This window comes from Tasmannia lanceolata, unplaced genomic scaffold (genome assembly GCF_043159265.1).
Source record: "Tasmannia lanceolata isolate RefF3 unplaced genomic scaffold, GAP_Taslan_0.1 ptg000054l, whole genome shotgun sequence".
Lineage (NCBI taxonomy): Eukaryota > Viridiplantae > Streptophyta > Magnoliopsida > Canellales > Winteraceae > Tasmannia > Tasmannia lanceolata.
Window position 1 is genome coordinate 432172 of NW_027518731.1, and position 27826 is coordinate 459997.

A 27826-nucleotide genomic window follows, 5' to 3' on the forward strand; every position below is an offset into this window, starting at 1 on the left:
CATAAGCACAAATGCACAATCCTAGAAGGGAAATGATATATTTGCCCCTTTATTTTACTTGGGACAGCCCCCTCTAGTGTAAAATGGTCGTTGAAAATAGAATAGAGGGGTGAATTATCACTTCCCAATCCAGAAATGTCAAAAACCAATGGACCCCACCACATGTATTCCCCCGAACCTACCTTTCCCTCCCGTGAAGTTTCAACGGTTCGATCATATGCCACGTGTACAGTACAACGTAGCATTTACTTCATCAAGTTGAAGACGATATTACTCCTGTCAGGCGGAACTCACACACACGCTGAAACCAAAGGTAAAACTAAAGACCCAAACATAAACACCCCCTCCATTTTCCTATAGACACCCTCCCCTGCTTACAATTTCCGCTTCTATCTCTGTAGGGAAGAAAAAAGAAGAAGAAGAAGAAGAACAAGGAAAATGGCACCAACAAAGGGAAAGCGGAAGGAGGAATACGAGAGCGATGGAGATTCCGGTGGAAAACCCAAGAAAACTTACAAGAAAGACACAGAGGATACAGACACCATCACCATATGCGAGGTCTCTTTTTTTCATTTCTCAAAGACCTTGTTTGATTTTTATTTTATTTTTTTGTTTCTTTGTTCTTATTTTTTTCTATTTTTGTTTTGCAGCTTTCGAAGAATCGGAAAGTTTCTGTGAGAAGCTGGCAAGGGAAGGTGATGGTAGACATTCGCGAGTTTTACACCAAAGATGGAAGAGAGATGCCTGGAAAGAAAGGTTATTTCCCTACTTTTTTATTTTCATTTTGAACCGTTTTTTTTGTTTTTCTCTTTATCTGTTTGATTTGTAAGACATTTGGTCATTTGGGTTTTTTGTGTTAGTACTAGTAAAGTTACATATTTGATGTTTGGATTGGGGAAAGCTGATTTTTTTTATTTGCATTCTTGCCTTCTTGTTGTTGTTGTTGTTATCCATTCCTCTCTTGCTTATGTTAAGAAAGGGTAAATATTGATAACTATTGGTTATATGGGGGGATTGATAACAATTAGTTCGAGTGGTTGGATGGTTTATAGGTTGTCTAAGGGAAAAGATTGTGAGTTAGTTTGGGTTTCAAAGGATATAGAAAGAGGAAAGGGGAAGACGTAAAAGGGTTGTGGGAGGGGAAAACGGGAAGGTGAAAGCGAATGTGAAAAAAGGGAAAAGGGGAGGTGGAAATGGGATGTGTAAAGGGAGAGAAGGAAGGTGAAAGAGAATGTACAAATGGGAAGGTAAAGGAGTTGGCTATGGTGGTTGATTGTTGAAAGAAAATGTGCAAATGGGAACGTAAAAGGGTTGGTTATGGTGGTTGATTGCTGCAAACGCTTGAGAGAATAGATCAGAGAGAAGAAATAAAGAAAGAGGGGCAAAGAGAAAAGATAAAAATAAGTAAAGAAAAGTATAGGGACTCCGGAGTCACACTAGGGTTATCCTAGGCAGCACATCTTAGGATATGAAGTAATACACTTTAGAAAAGGCATCACACCCAATCAATATAAAAAACCATCAATTTTCATTCCTTCAACTGTCTTTAAGGCCAACAAGCCTTTCATATTTATAGGCTATGCAAGCCTTATGAAAATTGGAAAAAGTAATCATAATCCTTGTTGCAAAACAACTCCTAGTCTAATTAAAACTCATATTCCCTCTATTCTATCTTTTCCTACTGCAAATAAGTTACTTTTCTTTTCAAAATAAGACCCCTAATTTAACTCAAACTCCTAATGACTTAAGACTCCTATTACATGGACCTTTCTAATCACAAATAGACTACTAGAATTTTTTTAAGTAGCAAGGTGGACCCTTGAGGTCACTTGCCAACTTAAATGATTAATTACAATTAACTTAAATACCCCTGTTACTTAAAATTTCCGTAACACATTTGAGGGCCCTATTAACCAATTGATATTGGGGAGAAAAGATCGTGATGCCCCTCCTATAACTTAAAAGACTTAAATGACACTCCAAAAACAAAAAAAGCACTTTTAACATTAACTATGGGCCCCCATCAAGGGGATTAGGTGGTGTGTTGAATCAGTCCAAGAATTTGTTGGTAAGGGGTTTGGTTGGCTACTTCATTGCCCCTAAAAGGCATATGAGCTAATTGAGGTTTACCTTTGTAGATATTTCTAGGCAAGGAAATTGCTTCTTTTTCCCATGATGCCTTGCTTGAATTTAAGTTTGGAATTTGGCCTTGATATTTTGCTAGAGTTATTTGATTATCTCTTATTTGCAAGTGCTTGATAGGAAGGTTTGCCTAATTATCACGAGTATATTATTGCCTCAGAGTAGACATAGAGAACCAATAAAGGAGAAAATTTTGAAGACTTTAGTTGTTAAATCATCTTTAAGCATATGCCTTAGTTTATTTATTGCTCCACAGAGGAGGGGTTTTAATCTTTTGTCATCAAAGCTACCTTGGCAGGTAGGCAAGGTTTCTTTATTGTTAGAGATGTTTTTCTAACTTACATCATTAAATTATTTTATTCACATTCTTCATGAAATTTTTCTAAAGGATTCATTTAGCCGACCCCAACTAGTTTGGGACAAAGGCTTTGTTGAGTTGAGTTGAGTTGAGTATTATACACACAAGGGTAAATTGCTCTGTATTACCTCGATCATCAGTTGCCCCTCGCGTCTCTTAGTCTTAAAGTTGTGCCATTGACGGCGGCGCAATTAGCTTATTGTGTGCCTTGTGAGCGCGTTTGGATCCGCGAAGGCAATTGCTCAGATGGTGAAAAAATCTCATTTCAATCAGAGAACGTGTGGTGCGGCTGGGCTTCCACCATGCCTCCCTCCCACGCCACGCAATAGAATAAAAAAGACTTGTTTCATCAGGATAATCATACGTTTTTAATGAAAGTAAGTTTGATTTATTCTTCAATTTCTATGTTGTTGGCAATGGTATTCTCGTTGATGGATTATATGGATTAAATATTGTTCATTCCAATCTAGCCTTAACTGCTTTAGTATTGAAAATTAGAGTGGATCTAAGCAAGCACGATTAAATGAAATTTTTTGTGTGCCATGGTATAAACATTTAGGCCAGATTTCAAAAGAGAGGGATTGAATGACTAGTAAAGGAGGGAATCCTCGACCAATTACATTTTGATGATCCTAGTGTATGTGTTAATTGTGTAAAGGGCAAAATGACAAAGACTAAGAAGATAGGTTCAATCCGTAGTCAGCAACTTCGTGAAATTATTCATACAAATGTTCACGGAACATTTCCAAATCTGGCTATTAGTGGTCAACATTACTTTGTAGCTTTCATTCACAATTTGCTGAGAAATGGTTACATTTTCTTAATCGAGGAAAAATATAGTATCTTGGATGTATTTAAGGTCTTTAAAGCTGCGATCGAAAACTAACTTAACCAAAAGAGCAAGATTGTAAAGTCAAACCGAGGCGGGAAATACTATAGTAAGTATGATGAGTCGGGTGAGATCTTAGGACAAACTTTTCCGAGTTTTCTTCAAGAATGCAGAATTGTAGAACAATGCATCATTCCAAGCACACCAAAACAAAATGGTGTCGTAGAAAGACATAAACGCACAGCCAAGGACATGATAAGGATCATGATCAGCAAGTCATCGTTTCCCGATTCGCTATGGGTAGATGTTCTTAAGGTCGACTCTTTCATTCTGAATAGAGTCCCAAGTAAGTCAGTCCCTAAAACACCTTTCGAATTATGGACCGGAAGGAAACCTAGTTTCAGGCATCTTCGAGTTTGGAGCTGTCCAGCTGAGCAGAAATTGGACTATAGAACCGTGAGTTCTTATTTCATTGGACATCCGGAAAGGTCACTACAGATTCATTTGTCTCGAGGCACTAGAAAATGGAAACAAACCAGGCTAATCTTATTGAGGATGTTGACATTAGTGGGAGGATGCAACCTCGTCCCATCTCTTTTGAAGAGTAACATCTCATTGTTCCAATGGAAATTGGTCCATATGATCAATAGTTTTAGCAAGTACCAGATGATATTCTTGAACAAGTAGGGCATCGTGTTGAGCCCCTTGTAGAACTGCCAGTAAGATCTTAAAGGACTTGTAGGTCAGCTTTGTCTCGTGACTACATCGTTTATTTACGAGAGAGTGACTTTGATTTTGGAATCACTGAAGATCCACTGAGATTGGATGATGCAATCAATGGACCATAATCCGTCAAATGGTAGTAATCAATGGAGGATGAGCTAATGTCTATGGTAAAAAACGTAAATATGAGAACTAGTTGAAATTCCTGAAGGTTTTAAGCACATTAGTTGCAAATGGGCTTTCAAGACAGAAAGATTCTAAAGGCGATAGAGCGTTATAAAGCTCAACTTGTTGCGGTGGGTTTCGTCCAGAGATAAGTTGATTATAATGAAATGTTTTCACCAATCGTGTTAAAAGACTATCAGAGTTGATATAGAGTATTTGTTGCCCATTTTGACTTGGTGTTGAACAAGATGGACGCGAAAATTGCTTCCTTAAGGCCATGTCTGGCATCCAGGAAATTTTTTTCATGATAAATTAGCGTCTCCAAGTGGTGAGAGAGGGGTAGGACGGGTGGGAGAAGGAGATAGATTTGAGGGGGCACGATTGAGATGAGGGTGAAAAGTGGCTAGAAATCAGGAAAAAGTCGATCCTATTTTGAGTAGAGTTTTTGTTTTCTGATTTTTAGCCACTTCTCACCACTTGGAGACACTAGTTTCCTTATTTTTGTGCCTGATTTTTATCCACTTCACCCGCCGTACCCCTCTCTCACCACTCTGTGACACTAGTTTATCATGGGAAAAAAAATCATGGTAGCCAAATGTGCCCCAATATGATGATCTAAATGAACATGTTTACATGTTGCAGCCTAAATGTTTTATTGGAAAAGGAAAAGAAAACATGGTATGTAAGTCGAAGAAGTCAATTTATGGCCTAAAACAAGCTTCAAAAGCAGTGGTACTTAATATTTGATAGGATGATCACATCGTTTGGATTTGTTTAGAATGTCGTTGATCAGTCCATATATCTCAAGATCAATGGGAGCAAATTCATCTTCCTAGTTCTCTAAGTTGATGATTTTTTTCCCCTAAGTTGATGATATAGCAGTGCTCCATGAAACCAAGCTTCTTTTATTAGAAAATTTTGACATGAAAATTCTTGGTGAAACATCTTCCGTTCTTGGGATTGAAATTCATCGTGACAGGCAATGTGGAATATTTGATTATCACAGAAAGCATATATTGATCATATTCTTATATGTTTCAAGATACATAACTATTCACCTGGTGAAATACTTATTGGAAAGAGCGATAAGTTGAATAAAAGTCAATGCCCAAGAAATCAAATGGAAAGGGCAATAAGTTGTATAAAAGTCAATGTCCAAATATGATATGGAAAAGAGGTGATGCAGGGTAAATACGGGAAGGAGGAAATGCTCGGGGTAGTTGTGTTGTTGCAAGGATCTTTAATCATCTGTACAAGCAGCTAAGAGTGTCCACGCGTAGCTCAAGCTATCTTTGCAGATGGGGACATCTGAGTTTTTTTTTTCCTTTTGAATAATATGGGGACACCTGAGTTTGTGCGGGCAGACTTCAGAGCAGGGCAGCGAAGCTTCATAGCTTTGCTCTGGCAAGGCTTTCTGCAGGGTATTTGTGCGGGCAGTTTCAATTTGTGGGGTTGCTATTGCTACTCTATGTTGCTTTCGATTGTTACACGCTTGATTTGTTGTGATTTGCTGAGTTTTCTTTGATTGATAACTTCTCATGGCTTCTAAGAAAACTCTGGGGACAGATCCGATATCCCCTATGACTGCAAGTACTATCGACACCTTGGATTGTGCTAGTTTGTTTGAGATCCCAGTTCACAGCGACGAGCATCAAGATGCTATGATTGCGGAATTCCTAAGTATGAATCAGAATCTTGACAAGGTCCCTTGCCAAAAATGAGCTAAAGTTTAAAGAAAGGGAGAGGACAGGTTAATGAAAATTAGTGCTATGATTGCATAAGGAGTATGAGTGCTTTAGGGCTGCTCCACCACCTCCATGACAAGCTAGGTTATTACCTAGCCCTTCTACTGATGTTATACCATTTATTAGTTGCCATGGATGTGGTGTTTTCAGCCACGACACAGGAGATTCTCCTAAGCCAAATCAGTCACTGCCTCTGCAAGAAGATGATGAGCAGGAAAATTAAGAGTATGACAGCGTGGCAGCAGAAGAGAGCATTGAAGACATAGAAGCTATCCTTCTAGAGGAAGTTGAAATGTTGTAGAGCTTGATGAGCTCGATGCCATTGAACGGTGCATTGTTGAGGAGAATGAATGCTTTGCGGATTGTGTTGAGGTGATGACAGATGTTAGTGAATATGATAGTGTGGCCGAGATTTTATCACTTCCAGATGATCATACAGTTGAGAACGACAGTGATGAGGAAAATGAGGAACAGGAGAGCCTAGGACAGCAAACCCACATGAAAAAAGAAGATAATGAGACTCCTATGTTTAGCATTGTTGTTGAGCATGGCATTCAAGTCGAGCATGGAGATGACATTGCACAAGAGGATGGACCGGCCGGTATTGGAGGAGTCTTGTGGAATGAGCTTGGTGAGGTAATTTGGGCCTTTGCGGGTCCCATAGGGGTGACTGATGCTTCTGAAGCTAAGGTGCACGCAATTCACCAAGGTTTAAAGTTGTTAGATAGAGATCAAACGGGTTAAGTGGTAGTAGAAGGGGACTCCCTAAATGTAATCCGATGGCTCAATGATGCGCAAAATCACCCTTGGAGATTTGATCATCTTTTTTATGAAATGCTAGATTGGATGGGATCGGCTGCTATTGTCTTCAAGCATATTCGTCGATCCGCTAATTGGGTAGCGGATAGGCTAGCTAGGGAAGGCGTCTCAAAAGAAGCTCTGGCCGTTTTTTACTCTCTTCCGCCTTGATCTCTTTTTCTATTTTTTGTTTTGCTCATCTCTCTTTTTCTGATTTGTATCTGGTTTTCTGTGTATTGACCATGTCGGCCCCTTGTATTGCCATAGAATTGGCTATCATTAAAAAAATGGCTAGTTTAGTCTTTTACTTTGTAATGGGCAGCCTATAAAAGGCCACTTTCCCTCTCTTTGTAGTTTAGTTTTGATTGATTTTGAAATACCATTTTAGATCTTAGATCTAGTTGAGAGTTTTGGAGGGAATTTTCTCCCTTGCTAAGAGAGAGTTCTTTGCCACAATTTTTATGAAGAGAAGGGTTTGGGAGCTGATTTCCACAACTTTTCCTTCAATTCACCATCAATCCAGCCCTACTCAAGCAAGGTTTTCATTGATATCAAACACAGCTAAGCATCTCCTTGCTTAGCTTCATCACTTCGATTTCAAGGACTTAAAGAAAGGACGTAGATCCAGTCACTGACTGTTCGTTCAATTTCACGACTGTTGATGGCATGCCTTCGTGGCGTTTCCTCAGATTTCTAGGAGTTTTCTTCAAGCTTTGTAAGCGATCCTAATTTCTATTTCTTGAGTTCTATAAAGTCTGAAGTTTATTGTGGAATATCCTTGAAAGAACAAAAAACGAATAGCTCAGATCGGTTATTGGCTGAGCTATCAGCTAACTTGAATTTGGTGATCAAGATCTGGAATTCAACAATGATCTGCAAATTTGAACTTCTCGTATATCTGGATTAGATTATCTTCTAAGTTTCTGAATCGCAAAGAACCTTCAATTTCAAATCTGTTTTAGATAGATCTATGACAATATAGCAGCCAGGATTCTTGAATCTTGTTCTGGAATGGTTGAGAATTTAGCAATCTTGTGTGTATCGAATTCCCCATCATTGGCATAAGATCTACCAGTTCATTCTCATCTGAGCTTTCTTTATGCATTGATCTAACTAATCCAAGAGGAAAATGCCAAGATCTGCGTGTGAATTTCGTGGAATCCTTTAGGCCAGGTTTGGATATCTCGTGTTCTTGTATTTGGATTTGGATTTGAGTTTTGGATACAAAATACATCAATCATCCTCATGCACATGTTGTGAGAGAGAGAGAGAGAGAGAGAGAGAGAGAGAGAGAGAGGGTAATTGCCACAAATGTTGATTTCAGATTTGAAAATCGGATTTTTTTTTCACTGTTGTAGCTGATTTGGAAATCTAAGGATCTGATCCAGTTCCAAACTTCAACTGCAAATTGTGAGAAATCCAAATCTAAATCTTGTGGGTATCTGTCAAATTTGGACAGATTTCACGCAATGCTTGTATATGATATGATCTTGGTTGGCCTGTATTGGATTCCAGAATTGAAACCTTTCTCCTACATTTTTTTAATGCTTTATAGTACTGAAATTACCTCTTGTATAGATCTTAGAGCCTATCAAATGCATAATCAGATAGTATTAGAAAAATGCTTCTTCCAAGTTGTGAATTTTTTCTTGACCCTTTCGATCACTGGGTCCCAGAGAGATGCTTTGGGAATGCCATACCCAGTGGGAGTCCAAGGTATCTAATGGGCAGAACAACTTTTTTGCAACTGATAGCTACTGCATGTTTAACACAGCATTGAAACATAATTCGGCTAATGCTGGGTGGGGTCAGTTTGCCCAAGACCTCAACCCTAACCCAAATCTGGTTGGCTTTTCCCAAACCCTAACTGAACCCAACCAAAGCTGAAACCTACATTTTGATCTGTATAAACTACAGAACTCTTCTATTCTTAAAGTCCTTGGGCCAAACTATATATTATACAAAGCTTGATAATTAATGACTCGACTTCAGTAATTTTGTTCAGGATAGTTTATGGATGATTTTTGTTTTGATATGCTTAGACACTGACCTTTTCTGCCTTTTCTGCTCCCTCTTCCCAGGAATCTCACTTAGTATGGATCAGGTATGTATGTTCCATTTATTATCATGTAGCTTTGATCTCTCCCCAACCTCTCCTTTCTTTCACATTTGATTCACCCTTTTTTTTGTGTGTGTGTTGAAGTGGAACATAATTCGGGATCACGTGGCCGAAATCGACAAGGCGGTGATCGAGGCTGCCGAGAATGCTTAGATTGCAGTCGATAAGCCGTTGGTACACGACATTTTGTGTTATGTAGATAGTGATTATAGAGAAGACAGGCAGTGCTTCATTTTGTTGGGTTAACTTGGATGGATGGCTCTTGGGTGAAACTTCTGTATGTTACCCAGTGGGATGTGGAAACTAGGCTTTAGTTTTTGCTCACTATAACCAAACCTTGCTGACTAATTTCTAGCTTATTGTGAAATATTTGTATGCAGTGATCATGCTTTTGAATGTTGAAGATTGCCTCTGTGTAATACTGAAATTTGTGGTTGATTAACAATCAATTTGGTTATAATGTGGGAGGAGCTTCTGCTTTATATTTTCTTCCATTGAAGGAGATGGTGTTGGCTTGATGCCGCCGATTGAGGCTGTCCCAACTGGGGGAAAAAAAATAGAATGCAATTTAAAGAGAATGAAACTGAGGAAGCATTGATTCTAGCAAAACACTGTTTAGAATGGGAAAAAAAGGTAAAAAAGTGCCATGTTTTGGTGATTGTGGGTCTGTTTGGTGTTTCTCATTAATCAACGAAAGAAACGAGCAAAAATGGGAGAATTAGGAGGTGTTGTGGCAACCATTATGATAATGACTTCTGCCACTTGTTTTTAATGTGTGGAGAATGAAAAAAAGAGCAGAAGTCCAAATATCTCAATTTTCTCATCCGACCCACAAAGCTCATTTCCATATCAAGCTTAGTTCAAGTTGTAACTTGGCCCCGTTTGGGTTGCAGGAATTTTCTAGAAAAGTTTTGAAAGGAAAAATATTTCTAAAAAATCCTACAATTTTTACACAGGGAAAAAGGTACCTTGAAACCAATCCTATTCAATTTTTTACTTAAGAGGAACCTTCAATTTATTATAACAACCCTTTAAATTAAACCATAATCATATCATTCCCAATAAATCATGGGAAGAAAAAAATTCCCAAGAAATGTTTTTCTTGCAATCCAAACAGGGTCATCAGGAAAACTAAAGGAAAACTAAAATACCAACACCGAGGGAAGTGAAAATGGAGAGATACACTTCACACTATACATTTGAAAATAAGTAAAACAAATAACTTCCAAATGTTTTGAGAACACAGGCATCGCCGTGAGAACACGGTTCCCTCATCCCATCCCATAAATAAGAAATGCATATCCTCACAACCCACAACGGGCAAATTTATTATTAAAGCATTGGGGCCAAAAGTCTCTTCAGGCATTCTTGCTTTTACGAGTATGGAATATAGAATCATTTGCTTTCTAAAGTAGGCCCTTACAGTGAATAAATTATTGTGGAGGCTCAATTTGAACGTGCTCAATGTTGTAACCTTAGGAGGTTCAAACAGAGCTTACCTGTCAAAAAGAGAAGAATAATTCTGAATTCCTGAAATTGAAATACCAAACCTTCTGAAATATTCATTGTGTATTCTTCTGATGACTAGTTACCAAACCTTGTTCAGATTCTCATTTTCAATGACAACCCCTCTTTTATCTTTTCTTCATTAGACAACAACAGGTACACTAAGGCTTCCCATGTCAAGCACTCTTGATAGGATCTGCATCAACCAGCCAAGTCACATAAAGATAAAAGGAAGCCAATGTACAATGACACATTGACACAGCCAATGCTATTCAAAAAGAGGGGAAAAAAACAACAACACACACAATGACACAGCTAATGCTATTCACACACAAAAAAAAAAAAAACAACAACACACACACACACACACACACACACACACACACACACACAATGACACAGCCAAGCCAACACGGGCGGTTTTATACCTCACCACATCGAGCTTTGATTTTTAAGGGTACGAGCTCATCAGCACGTGTCGTTCCTAAATTGACAATCGCAATAGCCGCGCCTGCCTCATGAGCAGCACTGTTGAATTGAATTAAATTGAAAGAGTTAACTAGTTCAGAAAGTGGAGGATAAAACAATCAAAATAAGGGCCATTAATTGAATTGCTAATCTTAGAAATTGGGGATTGGCAACTAGGATAACATGATTATTCAATAGACAAAATGAAGTATAAGTTTTTCAAATAAAGCTACAGATGAACGCTCCAAGCATAATTCAGAAGTTTTGATTTAGAGATGGACCTCTACTTGAAGGTTTGAAGAGAGCATTGTTTTAAATTGAAATGCTCCATCACTACTCAAAATAGAGTGAACCTTGATCCTATCATATGAAGTCTATTAATAAAAGTGCAAAAGACAAACATTCCAATTAAGGTAAATGACAAGAAACAACTGATTGATCCATTTAAATGTACAACAAGACACTGGAGATAATTAGTTCAGAAATAACTTGCATAGATACTAATGAAATTAGCTTTCGAGAAAATGATCCTTCATTGGTTATAAATTATCTCGCAATCCTGCATGCCAAAGAAACCTAGACAAAGATTAAAGGTTTCAAGTGGTACATGACTACTATGTCAGAGCCTTTAATCATTGAGGGGAATTCCTCCGATGTCTTGGCATGGGTAAGGACAAAGTCTCATGGTCAATGGAAATTGGCAAATATTGTTTCGGAAATATGTGATCGTTACAAGAGCGTTCGACCAGAGTTTAACCATATGAATTGTTCAGCAAATATGAGCAAGCAGATATAAGCATGCAAAAGGAGAGGAGAAGGACGGGGTGGTATCTTTCGGCTCGCCACGATGTCCAGTTTTCACGAGATTTGGGCCGGTTGTAGGACTGAAGTATAAAAGTTCCCTTAAAAACCGGTTACAAGAAACACACCCTATATCAAAACAACGGAAGACTAAAATGCCCCCAAAAAATGGGAAAAAACGCTATCAAACGATATTAGATCGATGATCTGAGAGCATTGAGATATCGTGTGACGGCGTCATAGCCATGGAGGGATGTCTTGTCTCGAGTAGCCCCAAATCAATACAAAATTCACCCCAAAGCAATGTTCTATAAGTGTAGGCCCTTACATATCGCAGAATCATCCTTGTAAACTCTTGCTCCTCCAAGATTGTTTATAAAGGTCACGCTCCTCCATAAAATCATCTGCTACAAGCCATACTGCATTATCCTACCTGGAGAGAGAGAGAGAGAGAGAGAGAGAGAGAGAGAGAGAGAGAGAGAGAGAGAGAATGCCATGAAGGGTCCATAGTGCAAGACGAAGATCAAACAATATCGTGTAAGAGCTATTTTAGTGGGTTTTTTTTATAGTATTTCACTTAGTGATTAATTTTATAACTGGAATGGAAATTGTATGAATTTTCAAAAGGTTTAGAAACCCTAATGTTTGGATGAGGCCTCTTTTGAGTTGGCTTAATCTGATCGCATCAGAGTTGACAGTACAGGAAATGATGTGATTAAGCAAGCTGGTTTTTGGAGTGTAATAATGTTGCTGTTATTTTTTATCAGGCAGGTGGTGCTTGTGAAGCTCAGGCAATTGAAGGAAGACCTTTCGGTTTTGAAGAGGCCTGATATTTTTGGAGAGAAGTTTCAAAGTACAGATTAAGGAGAAGATCACTCGCTTTTCTTGTCCCATGTCCAATATTTTCAGAGATGAGGTTGTAGTTGTGTCTTTTCCTGAGTTTCAATGCTCCAAAATTCATCTCGAAGGAAATCCTTTGGCTGATAAATTAGCCAATCTTGTTGTCATTTGATCTATGTGCATTTTATACGTACTTTCTTTCTGCTTATTGTATTGTTTAGTCCCTATTTGTGGGCTGTGTTCTTGGTTGTTTCTCCTTTTTCCCCCCCTTTTTGACATCTTATCTGTTCAAAAAGAAGAGGCAGAGATATAAGGAGCCACTTCATTATGAGAGCTATTTGGGTGTGTACCATACAAGCAAGGATGAGAGAGAGAGAGTTGAGGTTTTGGGGACCGGGGACTGGGGGGGGGGGGGGGGGGTATCCTTAAAAAATATACAGCATAGAATTAAATAATGCCTATATAATAGAAAATTCATAGCTTCAACAGAATCTTCACCATAAAGTTGAAATTGAACGCCATGGTGTTCAGTACTTTTGAGGGCAGGGCAGTAAAGTTTTAGACAGTCTAGCTTAGGGCACTACAATTAGTAATTACTCATTTTATGTATAAAGTGAGTCTTAAGATAAAGCATAATGCATCATTTTAGCAATTGAGATGTCAGGTTTATGACAGATTTCTCAATCTAAAATCAGTAGAAAAGAGAACTACTGTCAGAAAACAACAAGCCCTATTAATTTTGGTTCATTATGATAACATCATCTAATTATTGGCTAGAGTGGTAAAGGACTATTTTTCCATGTTGTGAAGGTGTTGGAGTTAAAAACGACAAAAATTTTATGGCCTTGCAGCTTTCATCTCGGTAAGATACAAATTTTGTATTTGGCTACCATTATAAAAAAATTAAAAAAAAGATACAAATTTTGTATTTGGCTACCATTATCAAAAAAAAAAAATCGTAGATTTGACATAGCATAACTTCTGAACCTGAAAAGTGATGATGAATTTTAAGATATATGTACCTCACAAGTCGGAAAGCAGACATGGTCATTAGCGATGAACCCAAAACAAGCAAAGCATCACATCCTTTCGCAACTTCCATTGCTTTATTGGCTCTATTTTTGGGGACATTATCACCAAAAAAGACAACCTCCAAGATTCAAACCCACGAGAACAAAAATAATCAGCTTACTATTTTACATCATACTAAACAGTTTACTGCAATTATCAATTGCTCATAAAACCTCTTTGAGAAAAAAATTAGCTAGAGATAGTATTGGCAGGAATCTGGAAGAGATGATGAAAGCTAACATATACATGAAGGTGCACAGGATTGCAAAATCACCGTCATATATAGAAATACCAAAGCAACCCCGCGTCATATATGGAAAAGGGAAAAACTAGATATGACACTCTACACTCCACTTGTAGCACTGGTCATCATTTTTTGTGTTGATAACTTATTAGAGACATGAGCATGTACAAACTGGATAATCCTTGGTTAAAGTAGTGCTTCCTCCTTGTTGAAAAGTAGTAGAGGGTATAATAGTCATTATGTGTAGAATTGAGGGTATTGTAGTCTTTGTATTATGTTTCCCTATTTTAGGCTCTATGTATACATCATATTACATGGGAGCTCCCTAGTGGAGACTCTCCATTCTCCCCACTCCCATTCTTCCTCTCTAACCCTATCTCCATTTATAACATGGTATTAGAGCAAAGATCCTAAAGTAAGAAAAGATGAAGAAGAGTCCCTTGCGCTATCCCCACAAAACCCTCTCTCTCTCTCTCTCTCTCTCTCTCTCTCTCTCTCTCTCTCTCTCTCTCTCTCTCTCTCTCTCTCTCTCTCGGTCCCTCTCCGTGTGTGTCGTCTCTCGTTAGAGGGAGATTGATTTTCTTCTCTCACAGTGTTTCCAGATCTTTTCTCTCTTCTTTGTTTTCATTTAATACAAAGCTGCAAAATGAGTAGAAATCCCTAAGTTCTGATCGCAGCCAAGGGTTTCTGGGTTTTATTGTTTGAGGTGGTTCATACGAACCACAAGGTCTGTGTAATAGTATTTTCAGCATGTTCTAAGCCTTCTTTATGTCATGAAAATATAGGATAGGTGATGTTCTTATGCTTTCTCATCCTATGCGATGATTGAAAAAAGAATATACATGTTGTTTTCTGATTGGCGACATCAATCTATGTGTGATTAGTGGATAGTAACAGTCTTTATAGGTCTAGGTTGTGAATTATATGGTCTTTGGCAATTTGTTAATGATTATAGTAGCCAGCGGGCTGAGTATAGAGGTGTTGTTGGGAGTTTTTAAGTAACTTCAAAAAGTTCCTTTGTTGTTATCTGTGGACAGCTTGTTGATGGTATCATTGATACCTGTTCAGCCTTATAATAGGATTTGGATTGTGAGTAGTGATGGAGATGAAGTCTGATTCCAGGTCTGGAATGCTAATTCCTTCGGATTATCCAACATCCAAGTTACTCCCAAGCGCAAATTGCACGCCACCTGGTTGATAAGAAAGCTGCCCGCCAAGTGTTTGATGAAATGTTTGAGAGAGATGTGGTGCCTTGAAGTTATTCTTTTCGACACAAGTTGAAGGCCTTCAGCCCAATGTAGTTCTATGGATGGAGTGTCGTGTTGTTGGTGACTCCGGGTTGACGTAGAAGTGCCTCCTTTTTGTTGTTGGTTTGTTGGTCGGATGGAGTTTGGTTGGTAGTTAGTTTATTATCATCATTGGTTGGGTTGGTTGTGGTTGGTTTGTTGGTTGGGTTGATTGTGGTTGAGATCATCGTTGTCGTGGTTGGTTCTTCATTGAGATCATTGTTGTTGTGGTTGGTTCTTCGCGTTATTAGTTGTCCTTCCACACCTAGTGTTGTTGGTGGACATGCTTTGCGAGTCGTGTTTGTTGATGCTTCTATATGGTGAGTGTAGTTGCTTGGCGTAGTTTTACGCCTTTGTTGTGGCTGTAGTGGTTCGCGTTGCAATCCAACTTGTCAGTGCTTCTACACGTGTGTAGTTGCCTTGCGTAGTTTTACGCATTCATTGTTGTTGTAGTGGTCTGCATTGCAATCCACGCTGTTGTTGGGGTTATATGTTCGATTGTTTGTGTTGCATTCGGCCTTGTCGTTGTTGGTGGCTATATGCCCGGCCATTTGCGTTGCATTCGGCCTTGTCGTTATTGGTGGCTATATGCCCGATCGTTGGCTTTGCTTTCGGCCTTGTTGCTGTTCAAGCGATGTGCTGTTTTGCCGTCGTTGGTTGGTTGGTTGTTGTGCGCATGTTAGTTGGTGGTTGATCCTTGTGGTTGTGGGCTGATTTTACATCACCCTGTTGGTTGGTTGATTCTTGTTGTTGGGGGCTGATTGTATATCGCCCTATTGGTTGCGGTTCTTCTTCAATTAGCGATTTAAAGTTCACCTGATATCTGCTTGTGCTTCACCGTTGTTCGATGTGCGCACCATTGGTATGCGTATTTTGTTCGTGGTTCGTTGATATTTCCCTGCTGAGGCACTTCTGTTCGATCGTTGATCTCACTATTCGCCGTTGTTGATTCAGTGGGACCTGTTTTTTATGGCCGTTGATCTCAATGCTGTGTTCACTGTGGCCGTTGTATTTTTTTGTTATGTTTTTCATTATGTAACCACCACACCAGCTTGAGGGGGAGTGTTGTACCAAGCTGACTGTGTGTAAGGGATTATTGAGTATTGCTTTTTTGTTGTATGGGTTGTTATTGGAGTTTTCTTTGTAGCAAGCTGGAGTTCCGTAGTATATACACTCCAGCTTGAGGGGGAGTGTTGAAGAGTGGTAGTAGAGGGTATTCTAGTCATTATGGGTAGAATTGAGGGTATTATAGTCTTTGTACTATGTTACCCTATTTTAGGCTCTATGTATACATCATATTACAAACTTCATTTCTAACACTCCTTTTAAAGATGATACAGTTCATTTGTTCTTTTGTACCACAATATGTTAGTCCTAATTTGACATTACAGGCAATTTGAGTTTGAATATCACAATCTATGAACAATTTATTATCACAATCTATGACCAATACTAGAGTTGGCTTATCTTTCAGACTTTGCCTAAGGGATGCAATTTCTCTCATCACCGCCATTTCATGGTACTCAACCTTTGTATTAGACAAGAAACCATCATTGTTTCTGGCTGCTTGATGACACTAGATTTATCCTTTAGAAGGAATAATATCTAGACATGGATTTCATACTTAAGTGACAATTTCTTTGGGTTGGCCTACGCATGGCACATGTGGCCCCACTTTTGGGTTGACCATTGCATGTGGATTTTTTTTTTGACATCAAGGAGGTTTGAACTCAGGACCTTTGCTCTGATACCATGTGAAACGACCAGTAACTCCAAAAGCTTAAGCTGTTGGAGAAGGCGTTATTTAATCTTTTATACTTTAACAATAAACATAACCGGTAAGCATTACAACTATTAATACTAACATAATGGAATTAGTTATGCTCTGGAAACATGAATGCCAGTAATCTCATCTATTATACCATGAGAATCTTACATCAGGTTTTAGCAATCCATCACATTTCTGGCAGTTGGGAATATGGAAATCCTCCTCCCAAAATTTCTCATCAATCTCGATATCACCATCGGGCCTTTGTTGCATGCCAAAGCTCTTATCTGAACCAGGGTTTCCACAATCTAAATTTTCAATTGCTGAAGCCCACTGCAGCATACCATAATGTTCTTAAATATTCATTCATATATGCCAAGTAAGAATCCAGAGTGGATTTGATGAGATGGGAAATATCAGTTTCATCATACAAAGGTACAAAGATAATGATAAACCTTGAAAATCAAATGCATCAATAAAGCAAAAAAAATATACACTAATGAAAGCATATAACAAGATGTGCAGATTATTCAAATGTATCTGGATTATAACGGTAAGAATTTCACAGAAAAATTGAAATATTCTTAAAGAATTATCTTAGCATCAAGACTTTTGACAAAAACACAATCAGCATCTAGTAAGGAAGTTTAAACAATTAATCTAAGTCCCATAAGTTAGACAAAAATGTCAAACATATAATTCCTAATAAAATGATGGGGAAAATTGAGATCCAGACAAACGAGTAATCATCTCTTTCAATTATCTTCGGCCCTCGGTGTTTTTTGCCCTAAAATGCAAGGCTTGGTCAAGCCAAGAAGCTAGACTAGTAATAGAGTTCCACTCAAATTCCTGAATTAGGGGCAGAACTTGAAGATGATCCTAGGAAGTCAAGGGTGTTTTCCCCTCCCACTTTGTAATCAAGTTCCCCAAGACTTTTGGAATACTATAATAATGTACACACTGAACACCCTCCCATTCTGTAACAACAGAAGAGGAGGGCGTTTGATAAAAAAAATAAGGGGTGCAAATTTCCACCCTTCCTCTCATGATGTTTAGACTTTAGATACAAGCGGCGAGCGTTACATCAAAACCAAAGGAGATCAGGGGGGGGGGGGGGGGGGTGTTTGGTATGGAAACAATGACATTTCCATCCAGGTGCAATGATAGCTGCAGTCATGCTACAGAGGGTGGTTGTTGGTACAATGTTTTTCGATTGGGGCAACATCGGGTTCTAATTTTTGGTTGGGCAAAAGCGGCATTGGCGCTTTGTTCCAAGCTCTTTTGCTTACTCAAGAAGATCAAACTTGAAAGAAATAATAGTATCCAAAAGTTTAGGAATACTTTCATCATGTAACAAAGGCTTCACCTTTGGATTAAGGGCCTTCACTTGGTCCTGAAATGAATTGCGGCAGACGGAAAACCCACAATTTAAACAAATCACAGAATAAACAGTGCCATGTAATTCAAGTGGGTTGCTGCCAGCACGATGATGCAATCTGAAACATGAATTGATTGATCAGCAAATAATATTGAACTCCACATAAGGCTTTGGAAAGAAATTCCACAAGTAAAGGATATGCAATAGAACCCTACCTGTCTACATTTTGTGTAACCATAAAATCCATTCGGCCGAATTTTTCCAGAGATGCCAGAGCAGTATGAGCTACACTTGGTTGTGCCTCAGTGAACCTTCTCCATCCAGCATAGCTCCTAGCCCAGTATCGCTTGCGAGCTTTATTTGAGCGGACAAACTGCTGCTTATTGAAGAGTTATCATGAGACAAAAGAGTGATAAAAAAAATACATTCAAGGACACAAGTGGTCACTTATGAATATCGCAGCAACAATTGCTACACTGGACTAAATTTTGGCAATATAGTTCTTCAAGTTTACATGCATTACAATGCGTTGTAATTGTAAGAAGGGTATTTTGGTCTTTGTATATACAACCCTAATTTGCACGCAAGCACGCACGCGCGCACGCGCACACACACACACACACATATATCATGGGAGCTCTCCCAAGGAGACTCACCTTCTCCCTCACTCCTTCTTCTTTTGAGACCATGTTAATCTAACAATAATAACTGATAAATAAAAGCCTACTGCTAAGACCAATGAAAACGATATGCTTTGCTCTGTAGGCTAGCTTGATCCCCATGGCCACAGTAGAAAAGGAAGAGATTAAACAGCCTACTGTAACAGAAATATTGTTTAGTGTAGCATAAAAAATATGAGATCTGTGAATGTTCAGACTTCTCAAAAGGAACAAAAGAATTTGGTTTCGTATTCTAGAAGACATCAAGAATCAAATATCTCCCACTAAATAAATGTCTCATAAAGAACACTCTCTAATCAACATTACACCCGAATATTGGTACTAGGAATATAAATCAGTACACCATATATTTTCCCTGCGGTTTAATAAATATTTGCATGCTTAGGAAAAGAGGCGGCGGGGGGGGGGGGGGGGGGGGGGGGGGGGGGGGGGGGAATGCAGGAAAGGAAAAGGGAAAAGCTCGCACTTCTCTTGAGAGAAAAAAAAAACGAGAAACAACAAACGAGAGGGAAAGCTGGACAAATAAAAACGTGTCGGTTGATTACCAATGACATATTTAGCTAAATGTGTCATTGGTGGAAAGATTTCGTGGAGCCCTCATAAGAGTTAGATATGTGCAGAGTCAAGTTAGATATGTGCAGAGTCAAGCCGACCATACTGTTTATCAAGTGAAAGCTGGACAAATGAAAACGGGTCGGTATCGGTATCGTTTCGATGGTGATGGAAATGGAAACATTTAGGTTGTTTCGTGTTGGTTTCGGTGGAAATTTAAAACCATAGATTCAGCTTTGCAGGTAGTGAAATGAATATATGTAAGTTAAAAGAGGATCTTTATGGGTTGAAGCAGTCTCCACAGGCTTGGTGGAGAGATTTCGTGGAGCCCTCGGGAGAGTTAGATATGTGCAGAGTCACACTGACCATATATTGTTTATCAAGTGAAATCTGGACAAAATCATTGCTCTCATCATATATGTGCTTGATATAGTAGTTATGGTTAACGATGGTGAGGAAGTATAATACTTGAAGTATCTAGCAACAAAATTTGATGTGAAGGATTTGGGTCCATTGAAGTATTTTCTTGAAATCGAGGTAGCTCGATCTAGGAGAATTTTTATCCCTCAGAGGAAAGAAGTCATTGATATATTGGGGGTAACAAGGACACTTGGGTCTAAGCCAGTTGACACTTGTATAAATTCAAACCACAGGTTGAATGAAGTGGATGGGAATCCTCTTATTGATGGAAGGAGGTTTAAGAGATTGGTTGGCAAGCTGATTTACCTCTCTCAACCCATCAGACATTCCATATGTAGTCATTCTTATTAATGAGTTCTTGCATTCTCCTTGAACTACTCATTTAAAGTTGCCAGGATTCTCAGGTATCTAAAAGCCTTCCCTAGTAAGGGGTTACAATTTGATATCCATAGTCATGCAAGGGTTGAGGCATATACTGATACAGAATGGGTTCAGTTACATATCCCAGGTCGGCTTCTGGCTACTGTTCATTTTGTTGGGGGTAATTTAGTCAGCTGACGGACTTAGAAGCAGCTACTGGTTGCTGGATCGAGTGAATAGGTCTATGACACAAGGATTAAGCAAGCTTTTGTGAATAAATATTTTGTTGTGTAAGTTAAACATTAGAGTGCAAGATCCAATAAGACTATTTTGTGATAATAAGGCGGCAATCAACATTGCACATAATCCAATTCAACATTACAGAATGAAGCACGTCGTAGTGGACAGGCTTTTCGTCGAAGAGAAGTTGGAAACATGCCAAATTTGCAAACCTTGTGTTGAGACAAACGAGCAGCTTGTTGATGTATTAACAAAGAGTGTTTGCAAAGCTCACTTACATAAGATTCTATCGAAGCTGGGCATTATAGATATCTACGCACTAGGGTTTTTTCTTGTTTTTTTTTTGTGTTTTTGAGAGAGAGGGAGGGGGGAGGTTGGTTCGTCTTAGCATGTCCCCTATTGAGAGCTTCACTAGTTATTTCACTAAGTTCATTAGTTATTTCTGTTTCAGTGGACCTATCGCATGACTTATTAGAGAGTAGATGGGGCTTATCACCCATAAGTAACTTATGGGTAGAATTTTTTGTAATTTCTTAGACTTATGTTTATATTTATGTGGGGTTTCGTTGGATAGGACTAATACATACGAATTTCCCTTTATCTCTGTTTCCTCTCTTCTTTGGTTTTCTCCTATAGCAAAAACCCTAACTTCAACTTGTTTATCCCAACAATACTAGCATCAAGGTTTCATTTAGCACTTTTGAAAGAACCATTTATTGGATATATGTACATGGATAGACTAAAATTCAAAATGAGAAATTAGAACGAATTTTCATAAGTATATTACTCATGTTCACAATAAAGGTTTGGTTAAGGGCCTTATAGTACCTTTTTATTGAACCTTGATTTTCTATTCAAAGCACGCTGTAATAGATAAGAAAAGGTAAGAAGAAATGCTATAGTGCTAAAATGGCATCCAACATGAACATTTCAAACCTGCCTACTTGTAAACCACTTGACATGGTGATCCATAAGCAAAAATAGTTCACCTCTGGTTCTCAAAATAATGCAGAATGAATAGTATCTCAGCAGATGCACTCGGATCACCTGATGAGTAATTGGTTTGAAACCTGAACTATATGCTCCGTTTGGACTGCCATAAGCAAAGTTATTATACTTTAATTAAAAGAGAAAAGTAGTTAAATTTGTGCAAAAGGACGATAATATACATAAACAATTAAGAAAAGAACTTAAGATCCTCAAGCATCTCCCATGCCCAAAATATATAAGAAAATAAATACTGTGATTTGACAACTAAGAAGCTAACAAGCAAGCTGAAAAATAATAGGGAAAGTTAAAGGCTTAATTCCATGAGTTCGATAATATGCAAGTCTAAGTGACAACACAAAGAAAAAGATAATAAAGTCTCAATTCCTAAAGAATTTCGGTATTCATTGTCTATACGAGTCCAAGTGACAACACAAAGAAAAAGACGATTAATTCTTCAATTCCACAGTAATCTTAGTATTCATTGTCACTGCAAACACCCATCATCTATGTGACTACCCCATCACCTTTGCTCTCTTTATCCTTTACTGCCTCGCATATTCCTTCCCAATTATTGCAATCACATTTACCACATTAACTTTAACTTTACATAGAAAACTTATGGATTATGATTGAGAAGTAACAGTAGAAACTTAAAATTTATAAATTTAACACAATACTAACTTTAAGTGAAACACGATACTCACTTTTAAGTGACACTGCTCTTTCTCTTCTTAGAGGTTGAATTCGAAATATTATTATCAGCCAGCGGTCAAGGTACTTTATGAATGGTTAAACATGGACTACAATAGGCTTGATGGCACTGACTTCAAATACCAAATTTCCCCTTCTCAATTCAAGGTAATTTTGTTTAAATATAACAATCTCAAGGAAAGAGGAGACAATAGGAAGAAGAAGGGGATTTTCTTTCTCGGAATTTTAGATTCAGTCTGGAACAAGTGGATCCATCTTTTCCATTCCCTCGCACTTCTTTTTGTCAACTTCATGATATGCGTGAATTAAACTACAAAATTTTAAGTTAACTGTTGTTTCTATAAGTGTTTCCTATTCTTAATATGCACCTATCATTAACTTTATGAAGATGCTTGAAACTAACATGGTATCGGAACCTGAATACTATAGATTCCAACAAGAAGAACTAGACTAAGATCTCTCTCTCTCTCTCTCTCTCTCTCTCTCTCTCTCTCTCTCTCTCTCTCTCTCCGTGGTTCTGTTCACGTCTTTGAGGTTGACCGGGAATTGGAGCCAGAAATCTTTCTCTTTCTCCACCACCTATTGTTAAGCCAAGCCAATGGTATCAGATTCAAGGTTTGGTTTATTCGGAAGGCTACTATCAACAGATAAAGAGTAGAGGGCCTCTCATCCGCGAAGCTGGGGTGGGGTATGATGCCCCAACGGATAGATCTCCATCAACATGGGAGTTTTCCTGGAAAAATGGCAACGTCATGATAACCATTGGGGCCCGGGAACATGTAATTGTTAGAAAGAGGAGGAGTGCGGGAAAGAGATGGAGAGCTGATGGGGAAGCAAAAATGCCAAGATAGAGAACTAATTGTGAGGGGAATACTTGTAAAAGGCGGTAAAGGGAGCAGGAATAGTATACAGGGGGAGCAGAAATATCAGTTGTGTGAACCATAAATGAATGGTAACCTCCTCTCAAAGCACAAAATATCACATGAACTATGACCCTAGAGGCAAGCTCCTCTTTACAGACTCCTACAAATTTTAGCCTAGTTTCCCAGGACAAGAGCGTTCACTAAACTCAAACCCCAAGTCCCAAAAACTAAAGATGCTGTATTACAATAACCTGTTAATTAAGATACCAAAACTTTCCTATGCTTAACTTCTCTAAAACAACTAAAAATTTCCAAAATTTCCTTGAAAATGTCAGAAAATATTTTGAAAACCACAAAACCATCTCAATCTATAAAAAAATCCCACAAAAGCACCTCAACTTTGAATTTTCTCCACATTCATCACTCCAACAACAAGATCCTCCACCAATCTTTGCATACCTTGCAAGTGTCGCTCAGTATTACAACGAAATTAAAGAAATTCTTCTCAGACTGAATTCTTTACGGTTTGAGAAATTCTTCTCAGCCATGGGAATCCAAACAAAAATCACATACTTGAAGGCTCTAATTCAAATTTGATTCAACCCAAAAAAAAGAGAACTAAAAAATTTCCTGTAAGAATCATTTAATAAAAGAAAATAGTTTATCTAGTAAAGCTTTAGAACTGTTTGTGCAGTCTCTAGCATCATGGGGAAAAACCCCCAAGGAACAGTGTACAAGGACTTTAACCTCCTCTTCCAAACATAAAAGATTAACAATTAATATCACTTTTTCAAGAAACTTAGCTTCACATCCAACTAAAACTTGAAAGAAATAACTACTGTGTTACAGTGGTTTCTCATTTGTAAAATTTAATCTTCATTGAAGAGAAATCTTGATATTTAGTTACGTTAATGAGGAAAATAACAACCAAGGATTTTGGTGGTAGACAGACATGTACAATATGCTAAATTGAGAGTTTGCAGACAAAATATAAATGATAATTTCAGAAAAATCAAGTACTAAATAGAAAACTTCAACCTTTTTTTTATGACATAGGGTATCCCCACCCCATTTTAGTGCGGGACTAATCCCTATGGATGCACGCAATCACCATTTATTTGTTTATTAGCAAGTGAATGAGATCAAGATTGCAGCACCAAATTTTTGAAGAAAACAAATAATATAGTTGCACTGAAATGTAAAATTTCAGTTATTATTTTCATCGTTATGCAAAAAATAAGAAATAAGAACAAAGAGGAAATAAGAACCTTCTATAATCAGGAATCCCTGACTCTGTGCTTATTCCTGCTCCAGTCAACACCATAAGCTTGCGACTGTGAACGTAATCAGTAAGCAGGCAGTTAATCAGTAAATACTCAAGAACAATAAGAATATGGGATAACTCAACTCAACTAAGCCTTTGTCCCAAACTAGTTGGGGTCAGCAAGAATGTGGGATAGTTTTCATTAATTGAAGTCATCCCAATACAAACCTCTGATCAATAAATTGATACAAAAGGTTGACATCTTTGATGCTTGGAGGATCCGAATCCGGAACTATCCTTTTGTCCCTCAGGAAGTCTAAAGAAGCTTTATCCTGATGTTTCAGTATAGCGCCGGGAGTAGAGTATTTGCATGTTGTCCTCACATGCCTTACAGAGAAACGGAAAGAAAGGCCTCCTCTTGATTTGTTGTACAACAGTCCAGGCTTTATACTTGACCCAACACCAGCCGTGTGAAAATAATGTCCTGACAATTTAGAAAGCCTACAATAATGAGCTGAGAAAGGGGGAATATGCAGAATGTTGTGCGGACATTTCATTCCAAAAGGGGAGCCACACTTTATGGCGGGCACAAATTGATGTTCATGAAAAATAACCATCAAATAATTGTGAGAGTACTTGCCTCCAGTAATTGTCCCAAGAACTTCTTTGGCTCCCGTGATAAGCTGTATTTTGAATAAGTATAGGCTGTTAGCAGTGTGATTAGAAGCCACCATTACAAAATGTTAAGAGTAACACATGCAACTAATTTTTGTAACATTCAATTTCAATTAGAAAAAAAAAATCCTGAGGAATCAGATGATGCTCATACTATTGGTACATATACACATCTTAGGCCCTGTTCATTAAGATTATGACAACCGATTGTGAGTGCCAAACCAATTATTGGACTCAAAATTATGTTTAAATTTGAGTCCAATAATCGGTTTGGCACTCACAATTGGTTGTCATAATCTTAAACAAACACGACGTGTACCAAGAAGAAATTCCCATTGTAATAAAGTAGGAAAAATGGAAAAATCCTCAATTTGTTGGCATTTCATGGAAAGCAACTCACTTGTTAAAACACTATGGAACTACTCTAAAGATTGATGTAGAATTGCAGGAAATGTGTTTACCCATTTTTCAAGTGTGAGAGGCACAAACCTGGAATTTTTGGCCATCTAGGTCTCAACAACTATAATGTAGAAATGGTTCTATTAACTCATGCTACCAATTTTTGTGACATTCCATTTCAAATAGAAAAAAAAATCCTCTGAGGAATCAGATGATGCTTATACTATTAGTACATGAACACATCTTAGCGTGGCAAGAAGAAATTCCCATTGTGCCCTTCAAAAAACAAAGAAATTCTCATTGTGTGTCTGCTAACTTGCACTTTTACAAAGATCTATATAAAAGTAGGAAAAATGGAAAACTCCTCAATGTGTTGGCATTTCCAGGAAAACAACTTGTTAAAACACTATGGAACGAGTTTAAAGGTTGATGTGGAATTTCAGGAACTGTGTTTACCCATTTTTGAAGAGTGAGAGGCACAAACCTGGAACTTTTGACCATCAAGGTCTCAAAGACTACGACATAGAAATGGTTCTAATTAAACAATTTTCACAGTTGAAAGAATTATCAAGTGCATTCCATTATGTACCTTTATTCCATTATTCCTCTATAAAGAATAAATAAACTTGTATGTAGGGCTGTCTAGCCATGGAAGAATTCTTTTATTGCCACAAAACCGCCAAGGCTTTCAACATCTTATTCATTACCCTGATCCCTATAATGAGAAATGAATCAAATATTACGGAATTTCACCGCATTTGCCTAGTAGGAGAGGTGTATAAAATTATATCAAAATTCTTCCCTTTTTCTTAAAGAAAGTGATGCCTAAGTTATTGCCTCCGACCAAAGCGACTTTGTGAAGGGTAGACAGATTCTCAATAGCATAGTTTCAAACAATAAGGCCATCACCTCTATCAAAATCTCAAGAATTAAATTTATGATTCTCAAAATAGATGTGGAGAAAGCACATGACATGTTGGATTGGTCTCTCAACCGGTAGAACTCCTTAAGGTGTGTTTAGGGGCTTTGCTTTGCATGTGGGTTCCATGTGAGCAAAATCTCTTGTTTGGTTGCCAATGTAGCATCGAAATCCTTGGAGACTATCGGACAAATTTCATAAGTAATTATTGCATGTGTGGTGATGTGGCATCCATGTCCCCCTCCTTATACCTTCCAAGCCAAATTTCTCAAAAAAGGAGGAATTTGGCTTGGAAAATGCTGCTTTTTTCTCTTTCTCTCTTTCTCTCTCTCTTCTCTTCCTATATTGGTAATGACACCCCCTTCCATTACTCTACGAGATTGGCAACCACACACTACTTATCACTATTCATTATCCCACGTCTATCGAAGCCACGAATTGAATTCACTTATAGTCGATTCATGTTCAGGTCTGATGCAATAACATAGATTAAGGATATCTACCCATAATCTCTAGTTGAAAGTGACTATTTAAAAATTTGCGCTAGACCATGAACTTATCTTTTTAAAAATTTTGCTCTGCAAATAGTCTAGATCAGAAAAAGTACAAACTGAGGGTTAGAATAAAAACAGAGTAAAATGTACAGACGTTTAGCTGTTTCGGTGATGGGTTTTTTGGAACCCACATCAAGCTGAGAAGTTCGGATTATATTTCTAAATTTGAGAGCAAATGAGAATCAAAATACCCAAAAGACCAGATGTAGGGTTATCGAAGAGCAAGAAGAAAGAGAGAGAAGACTTACATGGGAAGCCATGGGTGCCATATTTCTCGTGGCGGGGGTTTCTACCGTTTGTTTATCGGAAAATTTATCAGATCGAGAGTCAAAATATGTGGCTGTCCTTACCAACACGTAGGGTGTTTTACAACATTGATTTGGTGCAACCACGTATTGTTGCAATAGAGGGAGAATTATATTGTGTAAGCACGTATGGTTTAGTGTAGGCCATTTTGTCCAGTATTTTTCAAAAAAGTATTGTATAGCCCACTTGTGACTTGAGAGAGATGAATGACAATAATAGTTTGAAGGGAAAATTATAAAAAAAATGCAAAGTTTTGTCTAAATTGTGAATAAAGGGTATTGATTTGAAATTTATAAAAAAAGTGTTGTCAGGTGAGAGAAGATGGCTTTTAGGACAAATATACCCCTCCTACCTCTTTTTTCTCTCCACCTTTTTGCACCTATCCCTATGCACTTATTACCTTCTCACCTACCACCTTCTTCTTCCTCAAGACTTTTCTAACTTGGAAAACTCCATGGAAGGGTTTTGAAGGTTGAAAACTCCATGGAATGGTTTTGAAGGTTGCCATTTACAACAGGGTTTGGTAATCATGAGGGTTTATTCATGATAAACTTATCGAAGCAGTGTTACAAAATGCAAAGAAAATGAATTTTGAGCTTAAAATTGAATTTTGTTGTTTTCCCCATTTTCAAGATAAATCCATTTTCTTTGC

At 38.0% G+C, this 27826-nt stretch overlaps 2 protein-coding genes across 5 annotated transcripts; one reads left to right on the plus strand and one right to left on the minus strand.

Moving 5' to 3' along the window:
- The first annotated feature begins 334 nt into the window (after positions 1-334).
- Positions 335-9361, plus strand: LOC143864830 (RNA polymerase II transcriptional coactivator KIWI-like). Its single transcript, XM_077375678.1, has 4 exons — positions 335-558; positions 651-756; positions 8842-8864; positions 8964-9361. The coding sequence occupies exons 1-4, from the start codon at positions 439-441 to the stop codon at positions 9030-9032; spliced, it is 318 nt and encodes a 105-aa protein (XP_077231793.1). The 5' UTR covers positions 335-438; the 3' UTR covers positions 9033-9361.
- Positions 9362-10043: 682 nt separating this feature from the next.
- On the minus strand, positions 10044-27256 carry SRT2 (sirtuin 2). 4 transcript variants are annotated; one of them, XM_077375750.1, is made up of 13 exons: positions 27117-27256; positions 24962-25004; positions 24550-24805; positions 24326-24391; positions 21541-21586; positions 21322-21357; positions 18457-18617; positions 18230-18359; positions 17032-17196; positions 13517-13644; positions 10814-10913; positions 10477-10581; positions 10044-10378 (listed from the first exon to the last, which is right to left on the minus strand). In XM_077375750.1, exons 1-12 carry the CDS (start codon positions 27135-27137, stop codon positions 10528-10530), a joined length of 1206 nt encoding a protein of 401 aa, XP_077231865.1. In that variant the 5' UTR covers positions 27138-27256; the 3' UTR covers positions 10044-10378; positions 10477-10527. The 4 variants fall into 4 exon arrangements, with proteins under 4 accessions (XP_077231865.1, XP_077231864.1, XP_077231867.1 ...); XM_077375749.1 differs by lacking the exon at positions 27117-27256 and adding an exon at positions 26001-26060; XM_077375752.1 differs by lacking the exons at positions 21322-21357; positions 27117-27256 and adding an exon at positions 26001-26060 and having other exon boundaries at positions 18457-18614.
- Positions 27257-27826: the final 570 nt, after the last annotated feature.

Coding starts and splice junctions, on each gene's coding strand:
- LOC143864830 (XM_077375678.1), top strand. CDS start 439: ATGGCACCAACAAAGGGAAAGCGGAAGGAGGAATACGAGAGCGATGGA. Junction 757..8,841: donor AGAGATGCCTGGAAAGAAAG/GTTATTTCCCTA, acceptor CCCTCTTCCCAG/GAATCTCACTTAGTATGGAT. Junction 8,865..8,963: donor TCTCACTTAGTATGGATCAG/GTATGTATGTTC, acceptor TGTGTGTTGAAG/TGGAACATAATTCGGGATCA.
- SRT2 (XM_077375749.1), bottom strand. CDS start 26,045: ATGGCTAGACAGCCCTACATACAAGTTTATTTATTCTTTATAGAG. Junction 24,392..24,549: donor TATCAATTTATTGATCAGAG/GTTTGTATTGGG, acceptor TTACGTTCACAG/TCGCAAGCTTATGGTGTTGA. Junction 18,360..18,456: donor GTTACACAAAATGTAGACAG/GTAGGGTTCTAT, acceptor TTCATGTTTCAG/ATTGCATCATCGTGCTGGCA.